The sequence below is a fragment of the Gekko japonicus genome, unplaced genomic scaffold, assembly GCF_001447785.1.
Source record: "Gekko japonicus isolate JY-2015 unplaced genomic scaffold, Gekko_japonicus_V1.1 scaffold182, whole genome shotgun sequence".
NCBI lineage: Eukaryota > Metazoa > Chordata > Lepidosauria > Squamata > Gekkonidae > Gekko > Gekko japonicus.
In genome coordinates this window covers 1,484,597-1,501,518 of record NW_015173128.1, presented here as the reverse complement: position 1 = coordinate 1,501,518, position 16,922 = coordinate 1,484,597, and the positions used below count along the sequence as shown (strand labels likewise).

The window sequence follows — 16,922 nt, the reverse complement described above, 5'->3', positions numbered from 1 at the left end:
TCTAGACAATGTGCAACTGCAATAAAAAAAGGCCAACACTATGCTGGGGATTATTAGAAAGGGAATTGAAAACAAATCAGCCAATATCATAATGCCCCTATATAAATCAATGGTGCGACCTCATTTGGAATACTGTGTGCAGTTCTGGTCACCACACCTTAAAAAGGATATTATAGCTTTGGAAAAAGTGCAGAAAAGGGCAACTCAAATGATAAAAGGGTTGGAACACTTTCCCTATGAGGAAAAGTTAAAGTGCTTTGGGCTCTTTAGCTTGGAGAAACGACGACTGAGAGGAGACATGATTGAGGTTTATAAGATTATGCATGGGATAGAGCAGGTAGAGAAAGAGGTACTTTTCTCCCTTTCTCACAATATAGGAACTCGTGGGCACTCCATGAAATTGCTGAGCGGTTGGGTTAGAACGGATAAAAGGAAGTACTTCTTCACCCAAAGAGTGATTAACACATGGAATTCACTGCCACAGGAAGTGGTGACGGCTACAAGCATGGACGGCTTCAAAAGGGAATTAGATAAGCATATGGAGCAGAGGTCCATCAGTAGCTATTAGCCACAAGGTATAGATAGGGGCTCTGGGGCAAGTGATGCTCTGTCTTCTTGGTGCTGGGGGGGTCAACAGTTGGAGGGCTTCTAATGTCCTGGCCCCACTGGTGGACCTCCTGATGGCACTGGTATTTCTGGCCACTGTGTGACACAGAGTGTTGGACTGGATGGGCCTTTGGCCTGATCCAACATTGGCGCCTCTTATGTTCTTATTGAATTCTTATGGAATGAGCCTTCTTCCTTGGAGGCCTTGAAGGCAAGGTTGGGACAGGACAGCTTGGGTGAAGGATATCCTGTGTTTGTGTCTTGTATTCCTCCTCTGCTCCAGACCAAGATCTTTTTCGTCATGCCTTAAAATATCGTGTCCACTCCTAACATAACCGCTGCGTCGACAGGATTTAATTAAGCAGCCTTTTCAGCAATGCAAAATAGTTCTGTGGCATTTTCAGTTCCAGCCACCGATGGTTAAATATTAACAGTTGATTGGAACATTGGATTTGATCTCTTGCAAACGCCTCTCAGGTGTTCTGTAACCCCTCAGATCTCTGCTGGGGTAGCAAATGCAAGACAAATGCCGCAGTTCCGCTCGGGGGCGACCCCTCTCTCACTGGGCTGTGTCTCTTTTCCAGAAACCAAGTCATGAGAAAGAAGCTGATTTTGTTTTTTAAGAGAAGGAATCATGCGAGGAAACAAAGGGTAAGGGTTCCTCTTTATGTGACTTCTTGGGGGATGTGTGAGTGCAAACTGTCTCTTGGTTGTAAGCATTTGTGGGTTATGAAGATTTTCATCTTGGTGTGATGGTTGTGGTTGAAGAGAAAGTCCCCCTTTGCTGTTTGTTTCCACTCACCCCATTCTCCAGAGCAGGGAGCCCCTTGAGTGCAGCTACCACCTGCTACCCAGGAGGGAGAGCTCTCCTCGGGTAGAAAGTCCATGAACTGAGCTGACCCATCGTGCAGCTTCTTCACAGGGGTCCTTATGGGACTGTGCATGGGTAGGCTGATGCCGCAGAGCATTCCGTAGCTCTACTAGAAGCATGAGGTGAATGGCCATTCCTCTCTCCTCCTTGGGCTGCAAAGCAGGCAGAACCACATTGTGAGCCGGCCAGTCAAGGAGCCATGTCACATGCTGCACGGCACCTCTGACTGGTGGTCCGTGAAAATCTGCACATGGTAGCAGGAGACCTGTGGGTTTTTCTTAGGCCCCTCTCTGCAGCCAAAGCTGTTACCGTTTTTGTTCGTGTGATGCAATGATGCTCCACTGCACTGGGACTTCTTGATCTCATGCCCTGTTCTCTTTGGGTGTTCGTGCGTGTGGAACTCCATAGGAACAGAAGATTTGCCAACGCTACGACCAGCTGATGGAAGCATGGGAGAAAAAAGTCGACCGGATAGAAAACAACCCCCGCAGGAAGGCCAAGGAGAGCAAGACCCGTGAATATTACGAGAAACAGTTCCCCGAAATCCGGAAGCAGCGGGAGCAGCAGGAGCGGTTTCAAAGGTAGCTGTCATACCATCAAAACCTCATGAGAAGAGATTCTTCCATGTGATGTTTTTTAATGGCCTTTAGGAAGGGGGGCTTTTTATGCAGGGGGCACCCCTCTTCAGGATTGTCCATAGACTGGTGCCTTGTGGGCGCTTGCGTTACCCTCTGCGACTAGCAGAATCAAACACTTATACAGAGTAGCAGCACAGTGGGAATTATTATGAAGCATTTATATACTGCTCTTCATGTGTGTCTGTGTGTGCTGTATGGCACATGGCACATGAGGCAGTGCCCAGGTTCCAGACCCACCCGTGTGCTTCAGAGAGTCTTGACGCACATTACCCTCAATCACCTGGGTGACTCCCTTGCAGAGCAGGCCGTCCTTTGCATGGTAGATGTGAGTTTGAGGTGATGAGAAACCACAACCCCCGATAGCTGCCTAGCCTCTCTGGCAGCGGGGGAGTTTGAACTGAGGACTGCCGGGCCTGTTCCCCACATGCTTGGCCTCTGCATGCTCAGCCTCTGCGCTTTGCCAGCTTGAAAATTACAAGTCAGAATGCTAGCTTTCATAAGCTGTGCTCGTTGCAGAACTGTGTGTCTGCCGTAGCCCAGGCTAGGGTTTGAGAGCCAACTTGCATGTTTCCCTATTGGCCCAAAGCCTCTTGTCATATGAATCTGTGGGTCAGATCAAAGGTCTCTGTAGTCCAATGTCCCCTTTTACGACAGTAGCCAGCTAGGGGTCTGAAGGAAGCTTCCAAGCAGGGCAAGGTGGTGATGGCCATTGCCTATCGTCTGCCTCTGGGACTTGGGCGTATATTGCCTTTAGATATGGAAGTTCCACTTAGCTGTCATGGCTCAACGCCAGCCCTTTCCTTGGAAAGCAGTCTAAGCTGGGGCCATCAGCACATCTTATGGCTGTGAATTCCATGCGATAACTCTGTACCCTGTGAAGAAGTGCTTCCTTTGATCTGTCCCGACCCCGTTGCCCATTGACTCTTCAGGGGATTGTTAGCTCTAGTACTGTATGAGAACAATGTGTGAAAAATGTCTGTCTTTGTCAATGAGTATGTGTTCTGTTTTTGGAGGGTTCCCCTCTGCCTCGCGAAAGGCCCGCATTGATTCTGAAATGTTTCCTTTTTTCAGCCGGGACTTCTTTTCTTGTTACATTCCTAGGGTTGGTCAAAGAGGGGCTGGCCTTTCGGCAACCATTGCTCGAAGTGAGCATGAAATCTCGGAAATAATTGATGGCCTTTCTGAGCAGGAGGTGAGGATGGGCAAAAGGGCAATGCTACTGTTCCGAGCTCGGTCAAGAAATTCGGGTGGGCGGGGACGCTCTGTGTTGTCCAACTCCATATAAGTATACTTTGAGGTTGCTTCGGTTGTTCACTGTTTATGTTGTGCTGTTGTTCCATAACCTAGCAGATGTCAGTAAGTTTATTGTGTGTGGCCGTTGGCCATAACAATGTAATATATAAATGCATAATATACATTTAAGATTCAGAAATACTATTCTAAAAACAAAGCCTTCGGAATAAGACTATATAACTATACAACATTTCCACAAATAAAACTTTCAACGTTTTAAAATGATAGAAGCTATGCTACCAGTTTTGTAGGTCTATGTAAGACAAAACTAGAAACAACCTTGGATCTGACTTTCCGGGCTGCAAGCGCAAAAAGCTCTGCCTCGCGAGTAACCAGGGGATACCTATCCGACAAGAGAAAAACCAACCTTTCATTATTACAAATTTCATACATTACAAAGAAATAATAGCAATGTTTTAATTTGGTACATACCCTGATTTGAGGTTTAAAAAAGTTAAGTTGTTGCAAAAATTTGCAGATAGGCTTGACAAATACAAGTTATGAACAGTTACTGTTAAATTCATATACTACAAATTACTATTCCTATACTGTATATACAAGATATGATGCTGTATTTGTTCATTCATTATTGCTTTTGCCAATTGTTGATGTATAGTTAAAAATTTTAAAAATAAATATTAAAAAAAAAATCAGGTAGGTTGCAAAGTTGGCTTAAAATTCCAGATAGGAATCTGCTTCTTAGGTCTGAATATAAAGGACAAACCATTATGTAATGAAATAGATCTTCCACTGGACCACATCACGCCAACCCCTCTCACGATACGGAGTTGCGTCGATTTCCTTGCAGTGGATCACATAAACCAAGCAGATAGTGAGCTTACAGTCTTAAGTTTTGACAGAGGTGGAGCTGTCAAAAGGAAGGGAGGGGAGAGAGTAAGACAGCAGCAACCTTTTAATCCGAGGAGATGGCAAAGGCTTCAAGGAAGAGACGCCTGTGTAGGTTCTGGCAGAGGCAGAAGAGAGAAGTAAAAGGGGCTGCTAAAAGCATCTTCCCCCCCCCCAAAAAAAAGTAGACTTCAGTTACTTCTGCTGGGAAAGTGGGGGGGGGGGCAGTGCTTCATTTTCTTAAGATAGAGACTCTCTAATGTGAAAGGAACTGATTCCAAATGAGGAATCATGCTCTGAGAAATACAGATGTTTATATATATATTCTGGGGCAGTGTTTCCTCTAAGCTGAGTTAGCATGAGCTAGCTCACAGTTTTTTAGCTTCCGGCTCACACATTTTTGTATCAGCTCAGGAAGGGTGGCTCCAGAGCAAACTAATTTATGCAGTAGCCAAATCACTCACTCACAGCTTTAATGCGAGTGGCTCCCAAAGTAAAATTTTTGCTCACAGGACTCCACAGCTTAGAGGGAGCATTGTTCTGGCGTGAGCAGATTTTGAGCCAGCTGACATAGGGGGCTGCCGACCTTCCCTTTCAACTTATTTGTATTTACCTTAATACATCCCATGGGAAGCTCTCTCTTCAGTCCAAGGAGCTCAGTGTGTCACGGCTGGGGTGGACAGCACTGCATCCTCACAACGACCTTAGAGGCAAGGCAGGCCTAGAGACCGGCAGCTTCTGGCCCAGCCAAAATCACTCCTCAGTCCATGCGCTCCACTCTCACCATTATCTTGCACTTGCCTGGAGTCTCAAACAGAAAACAGCCAGAAGTTGTTTTTGTCTAGCGTGGTCTTACGAGGTGTCTAGTGTTGGCGTTTGGCAAAACATTCAAAGTCTTTGCAGGACAGCGTCACGCTTTGAGAGAACTTTGTGGCATCGGGACTGAACAAGGATGTCCTTGCCAAAAGGAGGGAATCCTTTTTTAGTCTTTTTAATGAATATGGGACAGTCACTATGAGAGCTGAGCTTTTAAAAAAGTGTTACTGACTTTGTGATGACTTGACTTGAGGTCCCCTTAAGCAAAGACAGAAGCTGTGTACTATTAAAAAATGTATGGTGGGGTGTGCCTTTCCTTTTGTAGAATAACGAGAAACAAATGCGCCAGCTCTCCGTCATTCCTCCCATGATGTTTGACGCTGAACAGAGGCGCGTGAAGTTTATTAACATGAACGGGCTGATGGAAGACCCCATGAAAGTGTACAAGGACCGGCAGTTCATGAACGTCTGGACCGACCACGAAAAGGAGATCTTCAAAGAAAAGTAACTGGAGGGGGGTGGCGGGGTGGGGAGAGAAAGGTGTGTGTGAAAAGTTTTTTTTTTTCAGAATAGTGACGCTATCAGCTGTGTTGCTGTTGTTGAGAGAGAAGTTAATGTGGCGGAGGGGAGGTAGTTCACTAGAGCATCCATCTTCAGATTTAGTGTTCTTCTGAGGGACTCTGAGGAGAAAAGGGGGAAGCAATTGCCTATGAGCATCACAGAGGTATTTTAGGGGCCAGGGTTGGGAATCAGAGCATTGAGCTAGGCAGTCCAATCTAGTTGGGCTCCACTATGGTGAAAACCGGAGTTGCTCTCATATACTCTGCCATGAGTATCAAAGCAGAAAGGCGGGATATAAGTGCAATCAATTTTTCAGCAGCATCATTTTTATTATTACTTGATTCACCCATTTGAGTAATCGGGGCTGTATGAATTCCTCTGTGGTGTTGGATTGAGTTCTGAACACAGAATGCGGCATCCGGGAACTCTCAGCAATTTTTTAAAAGCATCACATTTCTAGCCCTTATGACCGTGAAGTTAAGGTTGAATCTTTCAGGGTGATCCTCTTGAAATCTCAATGAAAGACACCACTGGAGTGGCAAAGGGGATTGCCATTAGACAGGTGGTGGTCGGGGGTCGGCTTTGAATATTTTGCCTGCCTCTTTGCATTTAAATCTGTTGTAACCTGTAGAAGTTGAAGAATTAAGCAATTTTTGGCACAGAATTTGGAACACAGAACATGCTCAGTTCTGTTAATTCAGGAGGTACTTTTAGGGCACGGTCCTAAAGATGCTTCCCTTCGAGTAAGCCCCATTGAGTAACATTTGACTTGCTTCTGAGTTGACCTGCTTAGGCTTGTTCCCCTAGTCTTGGAAACCCAAAGGTATACAAGTAGAGTGTGCTGGCAGTTGAAACTTGCTCTTTGTCTTTGTACTTTTCTACAGGTTTGTCCAGCACCCCAAGAACTTTGGCCTAATTGCTTCCTACTTAGAAAGAAAGGTAAGGGGGGGGGGGCTGTGTATGTGCTCCTCAGAGCATAAGGGTTTCCCTTCCCTTTATTGTGCACACACATATTCACCTCTTGCTTGGGACAGTCACGTTGCCATGTGTTGGAGGTAGCAATTTACCCATAGACAGGTGGGAGCAGGCCCGTAAGCACAGGGGGCATTTGGGTGCAATGTCCTCCACAAATGAGTGCCACCCCCTCGGACAAAAAAAATCAATTTTATGGGGAAAACATAAGGTGGTCATGGGGTTTCCAGAATGACCCTGGGCACAGTCAGGGAAGCTTCAGTCTCATTATCTTTTTTCCGGGCCAAAAAATAAATAGGTTCTTTAGAATGCTATACACACACACACACACACACACACACATATAGCAAAAATAAAATAAAATTGCAAAATGCAAAAGAGAGGGAGTCGGAGATCCCCCCCCCCCCAGCTTACACATAAAAGCAGCCCGGAATTGAGTCTCTCCCATCAAAAGGACTAGAGGAGGACTAGAGGTTACAGCAGAGCTGGAGCTGCTCCTGCTGCTGCTGCAGGAAGAGCAGGAAGTGAAGCCGGGGCACCCCCCCCCCAATCTCCCCACATCCCACCAACCAAAATTTTCTGGCTATCCCGCTGGGTAGGAGAGAAACCACTAAACCCCCACAAATTATATTTTCTTGCAAGGCTTTAGCTTTGCGCTCCCTGGCTTGTGACGCCTGACTCCTTATTCAGAATGCGAGGGACAGTAGTGGGAGTGCGGGTGAAGGAAGAAGTCACCTTTGTCTCAGCTCCCTAACTGGAGCAGTTTTGGCCTAAAAGGTCCAAGCCAGGAAGAGGCGAACATAATACCCTCCTTGCTTGGCTGAGGCCCAGACATCTAGCAGAGAGATACTTTGATATCTTTACCAGGTAGCTTTGTTATTCTGTTGCAACAAAAATAAACAAATTTTGTGGCACCTCGGAGACTGATAGGGTTTTTGTTCTTGCCTTGGCCTTGTGGACTGAGCCTTAATTTGCCAGATGCATGCGGAGGGTCCACACTAGGTAGACTATATCATTAGTATGGGTACCACGTTAGTCTGTTTGTACCAGTAGAAAAGAGCAAGAGTCCAGTAGCACCTTAAAGACTAACAAAATTTGTGGCAGGGGAGGAGCTTTCTTGAATTAATGCTCACTTCTTCAGATACCGAAAAAGTGAGCGGTGACTCACGAAAGTGCATACCCTGCCACAAATTTTGTTGGTCTACAGCTCTATAATTAGTAGTACTGCTATATAATATGCGGTCTACTGCTATATAATTAGTAATAATAGAATATCTAATATACATGCAAGGTTATGTAGGGGGAAAATTGCAAGCAGCATGATCCAGGGGCTGTGACATGCAGAAGTTTCTTTCTTTCTTTCTTAGTTACAATCATAGATCAGTCACGATTGACACTCGTAGTTATCAGCACATTTGCAAACAGTAAAATTTCCCGGCAGCCTGGCAGGCTGATTTCAATAATAGAGACAATTCATAAGAAGACTTGACCAGCTGCTTCCTTGTTGATCTTGCCACATGCAGAAGTACAGGTTGAGACACAGTAATGTAAGATTCAAATCAGGGAAAGTACGGAGCCATTCGCAAGAGACACACTTGGTGATAAGGCAGTCTCTCCAGTTCTGCAGAGCCGGTTACCTCCTTCCATAAAGACAGATTCCAGGCAGGGTGGCCACAATCAGAATAACAAAGAGTCTTGCAAAACGTTAAAGATAAATATATTGTGGCTGAGGCTGCTGTGAACCTTTGGCTGACAAAACCTGCTGCCGCAATGCATTTGTTTGTCCTTAAAGTACCTTTGCCATTTTTAACACTTGTAAATGTCTCTTGCCCTGGCCTGGATGTCCCGGGCTAGCCTGGTCTCATCAGATCTTGGCTGCTAAGCAGGGTCGGCCCTGGGTAGTATTTGGATGGGAGACCACCAAAGGAATACCAGGGTTGCTACGCAGAGGCAAGCAATGGCCAAACCACCTCTGAACATCTCTTGCCTTCAAACCCCTTATTGGTCACCATAAGTTGGTTGCGCCTCGCTGGGGGAAAAACGTGTTTCCTTGTTTTTCTTTTTAGAATGTTCCAGACTGTGTTTTATATTACTACTTGACCAAGAAAAATGAAAACTACAAAGCTCTGGTGCGAAGGAACTATGGCAAACGGCGAGGGAGAAACCAGGTGCGTCGCTCGTTTTCCCCGCGCCCAATTCCCACTTGTGCCATTGTTTCCAGGCTAGCGTTCCCCAAACTTTCGACACTATCGGCATTTTTTTCCTCAGCTCCTGAACGGAAGGATTGGTGTCCTCCATATTAGCTGTGAAATAGGCCAGTTAATATTGCCTCCTGCCCCCTCTTTTCTTTTTCTCCTTCAAAGCTCACGAATGTTGCCTCCTGGACAACAGCAATATTTCTGGGATTTTCCTGGCCTGTTGTCCGTAGCACAGGCTGAGATCGAGAATCCTACTACGTATTTCATCCCTTATGGTGATGTCACCAAATGTATATTGGGAGGGGGCGGATCAGTGCATCTCGCCTGGTGGCTTCATTTTCTGAGGCACGCTTTGGCCCTCCCCTTGCCAGTCTCTGACCTGCCTTAGCACTCGCAGTTGGTGGACAGCTGCCTTTTAACCCTCAGTGTTGCGCAGGGCTGATTGCTTCTTCCTTTGAAGAAATCCGTCTGAGGAAGGACGAAAGAGGTCGAGGTCACAACACTGGAGCTCTGGAAAGGGATTCCAGGCATTAATTATTGTACCGGCTTTGTGTCTTCAAGCTTTTTGTCAGTCTGGCTGCTGAGCCCATTTAGTATCTGGTTTGGCTTGCTTGCTTGAGCCATCTAGACCTGTTGGTCAGTAAGCTTCTCACGACACGTGGCACACTCTGATCTGTGTAATGGGAGTCGGTCTGCCAAGGTGCTGACTGGTGGATGATTCTGCCTCTCAGGAGGGTGGCCTGGTTCCTTTCAGCATGGCAGCCTGTGAGGCAGGAGCGGGTGGGCCGGAGGGTTGTGAAGACAACCAAAGCCTGGCTGTGCTGCCACGTTTGTGTCTGTGGCTTATTTCAAGCTAGCCTTGCAGCGTTGTTTGTTGCCTGGCTTCTCTTGGTGTGTATAACCTGCAAACAAAAGTACCAGCTCCTCTTCTGCTCTCTCACCCCAGTTCAGTCTGCAAATGTTTCCTCACCTTGTTGCCTGCCAGGGATTGTCACCTGGCTCACTACCCTACCTTGAGCAACTCTTTTTTTTTAATCACTGCCCCCAAACCAGCAGATTAGTAGCTGCAATTTTCATGTGTCTTTCCATTTCTCACCGTTCTGGGACTGGGGGAAGAGGCTAATGAGCCCATTGAAAGCCAGTTTTTTTATTTACAAAATTTCTATCCCACCTTTCTGCCCTCCGAAGGGCCACCAAGGCAGCTAAGAAATTAAAACATACATAATAAAATCACATTTTAACTAAAAAAAAATCCCTCCAGCACACCATTAAAACAATTAAAGCCAGAGCTTGAAATACATACGAAAACATAAAAACAGCTATTAAAACAGTGGATAGTTCAACATGACACGAGTAGGGACATTTGGCTGATCCAGATTGTTGCCTACCTGAATGGACCAGCTGCAGAGAGAAGGGGGTGGAAAATGGGGAAAGATATCCCCTTGTTTCCCGTCTCCCCGTTATGAATTATAGTGCATAGCGAGTGCTTGAATTATTGCTGTTAATCCAGGAACAATCTTACAAAATAAGGAATGGAAAGGAAAGACTAATGTTTCGTGGGGGCAAGAATGAAAACTGATTTGGAGAGGAATCTTTTAATTAGTAAACTGGTATCTGACTGGTACTAACGTCCCCCAGATTTAGAGATGTGCAATTTCTAGAAATTTTGAAGCCCTTGGGACATTTCAAAACGACAACAGTTGAAAAATGGGAAAGCCCCGGGAAGTGATTTTATAGTAGCCAAGCTACTTAAATCACATGTAGATTGGTGGGCTCTGATATTGGCCAGTCTCTTCACATATATAGACTCAACAGCACAAATGTCGAAGGACTGACGCCTGGCCATTGTAGTGCCTATATAAGAAAGGAATCAAGCCTTTTAAATACCATTTGTAAATTATACACCAAGCATTTATGCCTGAAGCTATGTAAATGGTTAGAGCAAGAAAACCTATGAGAAATTTTGAACAGGCAGGATTTACTCAAGGCCGCTCAACTTTAGATCATTGTTTGGTCTTAGATTATCTTGCCCATAAGTATACAAAGTCAACAAAGGATAATCTATATGCACCATTCGTAGATCTTTGTGCAGCTTTTGATACTATTTCGAGGGGAAGACTATGGGCAAAGCTGGAAGACACATCAATAGTAGACAAAGGGTTGTTACACTTGATAATTAAATTACATGAGCATAATAAGCTTCAAATAAGATATACACAGGATAGTAAATTATCCAATAAAATCCTGGTACAAAATGGAGTCAGACAAGGATGTCTGCTTGCACCTTTTTTATTTACTGGGAGGGAAAAAGGTGTCAATCTTGATGTATGCAGATGATGCTGTTCCTTTGTCACAAACTAAAGTTGGCCTACAACGTGCCTTAAATTTAGTGATCAATGTGATATTGAACAGTTATTAATCAGTTACTCAAAAACCTAAAATTTTACATTTCAGTAGATGGTACAGGAAGGCTAACTGGAAAATCAAAGGTAACAGCGCTGACGAAGCCAAAACCTTTCAGTAGCCAGGAGTTGTTTTTACATACAATGCTAACTTCAAAACTCATTTGATCACATCAGCAAATGCTGCAGAAAAAAGTGCTAATGCTATCCTTAGATTTTCTAGGAAAGAGGGCTCAGGCTTTATACCTGCAGCTCTAAAATTATTCCAAGCAAAATCCTTAACTCAACTTTTACAGGGGTCACAAATTGTTTTAACTGATAATGTTAAGGTCTTAGAAACTGTACAATTGAAATTTCTTAGAGCTTTGTTTAATGCATCTCGATGCACTTCCAATGTTATTTTAAGACAAGAAACAGGCCTCCCCAGTGTAGAGCTAAAAATATGGGAATACGCAATTTATTTTTGGTTAATACCCTATCTCCAAGCCGCTGAACCCTACCCCGCATGGTCTGCAAAGATAATTGATAAAGTTAGGATGATTGGTTTGAATCCAGAAGAGCTTTTTGATATGGGTTTGAATAAAGCAAAGGCCCTGGTATTGCAAAAATTGATTTACATTGAATCTCAAAATGATGAAGCGATGCTCCCTATAAACTACAGCAGTTTGAAAAAGTGGCCAAATTATACATCAACATACCTCTCAAATATCATTTATGAGAGATATAGACGGACCTTTTTGAGAGCATGCTTCGATGCATTCCCTTCCGCGGTACTATTTGGCAGATTATCTCGGTTGCCACTGCAGAAGCGATATTGTCCCTGTTCTGGAAAAGTGATGGAATCTGTTACACATCTTCTCCTGCACTGTGAATTTTATCAAGAAGAAAGATTGCAATTAATTATTCCACTCCTCTCTAAATTCCTATCACTGAAGTATTATATGAACTTTAGTTCTGAAGTACTTTGGAAACATCTCTTAGAAGATACGCAGAAATCTGTAACTTGTGCAGTAGTAAAATTTTGTACTGTAGCGATTAGAAAGCAGAAATATTTGGAGTTACCATAATAGTTTTTTGAGCTCGGAGTTTTATGAGTATTAGATGGTTTTAAGAGATGCTTTGATCTTATGCTGGTTTTTGACCATAATAAACACTGACTGACTAAAAACAACAACATGAAGACAAGACATTTTAGGGGAAATTGAAATAAGTGCAGTACTTTCCAGTCAAACAAATTACTTTGGCTGGTTGAACAACATAAAAGGCATAATTTACAACTTTGTTAGCATATGACATTGTGCTATTTAGCATATTTGTGGAATTAAAATTGTAAATATCTTTTTCTATAAGAAAAATTGCAAGTCTGCCCGATACTTGAGAAGGAGTTGCAGACTGCTGTACCCTATGCTACCATGGCACATGTATTGTTTAATTTTTTCCGTCTGAGAGATTAACATTGAAGGTAGAAAACAAAATTGTAGCAAACAAAGAGTGTATCATTTGGACGGAAACTCTCTCTGAATCACGGTAGGTGGGACTACCAGGATGTTTAAATATTAAGTTAAACTTTATAACACTGAGCTCTTTCATAATGTTTTATCATTGAAAACATTAGAGCATATTAATTGTTGCCCAAATTATTTATACATTTAAACCAAAAAATCTAGAAAATGTTGAACATGTCAATTGTGTAAGAAATCCCCCCCCCCCCCAAGCACTCCCTAAAATTTCCTAATTTTTTAACTGGAAAAACTGCGAAAGTCCTCACACACTAATGCTGTGCATTTGGAATGAGTGAAATATTTTGCAAGACAAGGATTTTGTCCCTCGAAAATATCTCTCAGGAGTCTTTCTTCACTGTTCCCCCAAACATACATTTTTTTTTCCTATTGGAAACGCTTGTCCTGCCTCTAATTTTTTGTTCTTTTTCTGAGCCTTAATATCTCTACCCACATTCAATGTAGCTGAGATGTATCTCTTTTGTTTCCAGAGATCTTCTAAATGCATCTCTTTAAATCAAGCCATTTTAATTCCTTTGGGTTCTCAGTGTAATATAATATTATCTCCCAATGTAATTTAAGTGTAAGAGAGCTTACTTCTCTGCTTCTGGAGTGGCACATTGTATTAGATTTGAATCTGTACTCTATCCCTGCCCGTATAAAGTTAACAAAGATAATTGGCTATCTGTGTATTTAGGATGGATGGTTAATAGGAATTTTGGAAGAAGAGTGATTTTAGCTGTCATTCTATTTAACTACGAAATGTTTTAGGTGCTCCATTGAGATATATTGTTGTATTTCATCCATCAGTGTCAAGTGGCTGTTCTTAGTAGGCGTTTCTTGTTGCATTGACCACTGTTACCATGGCAATGTTAGCCATTTATGAGAAATACTTTTTCGAGCATTCTTTAAGTCGAGTAGGTATATTAATAGATCTCAGATTTTTAACTTATTTAAAACCTGCTGTCATTTCAGTCTCTCTTGAATCTGGAGAAATAGAAATGTAGAGATAACGTACAGTGTCATTAGCAAAACAGGTGTTCTTTTTCCATTTTAATACTCATAATATTAAGGTTGTCTCTGTTTGCTTCAGTTAGGGGTTCTAAAGACCTAACATACAGATATCCCTGTCACATTCACCACTAGACCAGGAAGTCTGTTGATTCTAAAGCCATTAAATTTTTATAAGTGTTGTTGAGTTACTATATAATGCTTTGTTGATTCACAGGACCCTCTGCCTGAATTGGGGGGGGGGGGGGATCTAATGAAAGGATTCCAAGTAGGAGGAATTTGACTATACAATAATGAATAATGTTTAGTACATATCTGTAATATTGTCTGAGATTTTCCTTGATAGGATAAATCCTGATTGGTTTGGATTGGTATATTGGTGTATTGGGTAATTAAAGAATTGATGCTCCCTGCCGATGAAGCCGTGAAGATTTTTGCTGTCTTGTTGAGGAGGGAAATAGGACCAATATGATAAGCATATTGTGGGCTCTCTGCCTGGTTGGGGGGGGGGGCTATCACAACCTGTGCCTCCTGCAGTGTTTCCGCAAATGGTTTTAGATTGGTTAGAGTACTTAGCATCGTGTTGCTGAATTGTTTGTAGAACTCTGCGAGGGAATTCAGTGCGACGCCATCTTTTACAATTCCTTGGTTTACCAGATCTTCGTCCTCTTGAAATACTGATATTATGGAGTTGCTTTGCAGTTTTTGCCCAATTTCATTTTTGCGTGATTTATCAGAGAGTGGTTTATAATAGGTTTGAAATGTTGCGGAGACGTCTTGAGGCTTGGTAAGAACAGTGGCCCACAAAGCTCTTGCCAGGCTGCCAGGGGCCCCCTGAGCAGTTTAAGGCAAAGGAATTCGCAGCTCTGTGTCTTTAAGAGCCATTGTAACTCTAGGCCTGCAGCTGATCTTAGTTCATTTTCAGCCCCCAGGCTTGTCCTGTTCTTTGAAGCAACCAGCCAGAAAAGGGGAGGGGGGAGAAGAGGCGCAGTAGCACTGCATTAAGCACCCCCTTTGCACTGTAAGTAATACGAACAGAGTTCCCTTTTTAAAAACTGCAGTCAGATTTGCTGCAACTAAATGTCTTCTCAAAGACAGCAGCCAGGGTGTCTCAGTGGTACTCATTCCAAGCATATGCAGAGGTCAGTCCCACTGGGTTTAGTGGGTCTTATTCCCAAGGGACTCTGCAAAGGAGTGCAAGTATCAAGCCCATGAAGCTGTCCTCTGTTGCGCCAGACCATTGACCAGGCCAGGCACTGTCTACCTTGAACAGCAGTGGGTCACGGATGGTTCCCTGCACAACCATTAGAGGTGCTTTTACCTGGAGGTGCCAGTGCCTGAATTTGGAAACCTTACACTTGCAAAGCATGTGCTCTAGAGTAAGCTATGACCCTTCTCCTTATCTGGAAAAATGAACTCTATGAACCAAAAATGTGCCATAGAACCCTTTGTTCTCGGAAAACTTGTTGATAACTTTCAGTTCTGTAAGAAATTTTCTTTGGACTTTGGACTAATTGTAGGCTTGTCCCTTTTTAACAGCAAATACATAGCAGTTATAATAAGCACAAATACTACACTGCCTGTATGTTTTGAGGTATAAACAAAACTCCAGATGGAAATAAGTTATGGATTGGCTCACATTTCTTCACATTTTGAGAAAGAAATTTCCATTACCGGGAAATGTACATGTTTTACAGTACGGAACCATACCATGATGTGTGAAAAGCTGGATGTTGCCGTGGTGGTGGTGGGGTATTTATAGTTTTTATATGTTTTATTACCTGTAAACTTCCTTTGTGCCAAGATGAAAAGCCAGGTAAAATATTTTTATTAAGTAAAGTAAATATTTGTGCTTCTGTAAAAACTATATATTAGTTGCTGTAGATTTTCTGCGTTGTGTGGCCGTGGTCTTGGCATTGTAGAACCTGACGTTTCGCCAGTAGCTGTGACTGGCATCCTCAGAGGTATAACACAGAAAGATGGAGTATTCTCTGTGTCAAGGATTCGCTAATAAAATTATGAATTTGAAAGTAAAAATAATGTGTTTATTAATTTAGATTGAATTTAAATAACTGCTTCCCATTTAATAATCCCAGTTAGCATAAACTCTGATAACTCTAGGATTGATTGTTCCAAGTAATATTGTGGTGGGATTGGAATTTGCAGCTGGCTAGTAGAAGATAAAAGTTGGCCTCCAAGTTGAGTCACAGTTTGTGGGCGCCTGACTAAGAAGTGTGTTGGCTTTTCCTGGGAGGAAGCCTGTGACCTCTGACTGTAGTCTAAAGGAGACTCATCTAGGCAAGAGCCTGCTGGCTTTAGATCCTGCTTCCTATGATGCATGACTTATATAAAGTAATGCCTTTGGGGCTTTAATGTATCTGATTCCTCCCCCCCCCCCTTTTATTTCCAAATGTTTTATCTTTTTGGTGCACTTTAATTTATGTAGGTTTTTTCCCAAGTTATTTGATTTCTGTACCAAGATTTATTCCCCCTTAGATAAACTTAGTCAGATGCCTCTGAGTGCACATCTTATGATTTAAAGGCGCCCTGCTAGTATACAGGGCACCAATCGGCGTTAGCTTTAAAATCATTCTTTGATTTCTCTTCCTATGTGTTCTGTCATTGATTGTTATTTAAGGAGAAGACTGTTTAGTCTCCTGTTGGGACCTTTTTCTGACTTTTGTAGCACCAAAGCTACATTCTGTTCCTGCATGGTCTGGCCAAGTAGGTATTGGTTGGCAGGTATTGCAGGACACTGAACCCTGGACTTGGCTAGAGGTGTGACTCAAAGGGCAAGAACCGAAGAGCTCTTAGCCCATGGCCCTGTGCAGACTGTGCTGGCCAAACAAGCACTTTGGGGACGCATCACCTGCTACAAAATTGGTTGTGACCCGTTGATCTGTATATTTTTATTTAAATTTATATATAGTACAAGGGGTGGACCCGCAATACTCGGCGGGGGGGGGGAGGAAGTAGCAGGAGTAGGTAATTAAGTCGCAGCTGTTCCCCCCCCGCCCCGTAACGAGGGCCCTTCCCCCCCCCAAGTCAAAGGTCCCCCTCAGAAAAGAGGATGGCTATCAGAGCAGCAAGCCCTGGTTGCCTCAGAACAACTTTAGGATTTTTTAAGTTGGGGGGGCCCTTAATTTCTCAGGGGGCACTGGCTAATTTAATTAAAGGCAATTTAAGTAACTCCCTCTGCCTTCCCCCCC

At 43.3% G+C, this 16,922-nt stretch overlaps 1 protein-coding gene across 8 annotated transcripts in view; it reads left to right on the top strand.

Moving 5' to 3' along the window:
• NCOR1 (nuclear receptor corepressor 1) overlaps positions 1–16,922 on the top strand; it is a 160,187-nt gene that overhangs the window by 44,032 nt on the left and 99,233 nt on the right. For 6 of the 8 annotated variants that reach the window (XM_015422051.1, XM_015422053.1, XM_015422056.1 and 3 more), the window contains 6 exons: positions 1,191–1,257; positions 1,886–2,058; positions 3,187–3,307; positions 5,396–5,574; positions 6,516–6,570; positions 8,670–8,771. In XM_015422051.1, the coding sequence (XP_015277537.1) occupies positions 1,191–1,257; positions 1,886–2,058; positions 3,187–3,307; positions 5,396–5,574; positions 6,516–6,570; positions 8,670–8,771 (697 nt within the window). The remainder of the gene's footprint in view (positions 1–1,190; positions 1,258–1,885; positions 2,059–3,186; positions 3,308–5,395; positions 5,575–6,515; positions 6,571–8,669; positions 8,772–16,922) is intronic. The other 2 variants (XM_015422057.1, XM_015422055.1) reach the window with 1 other exon arrangement.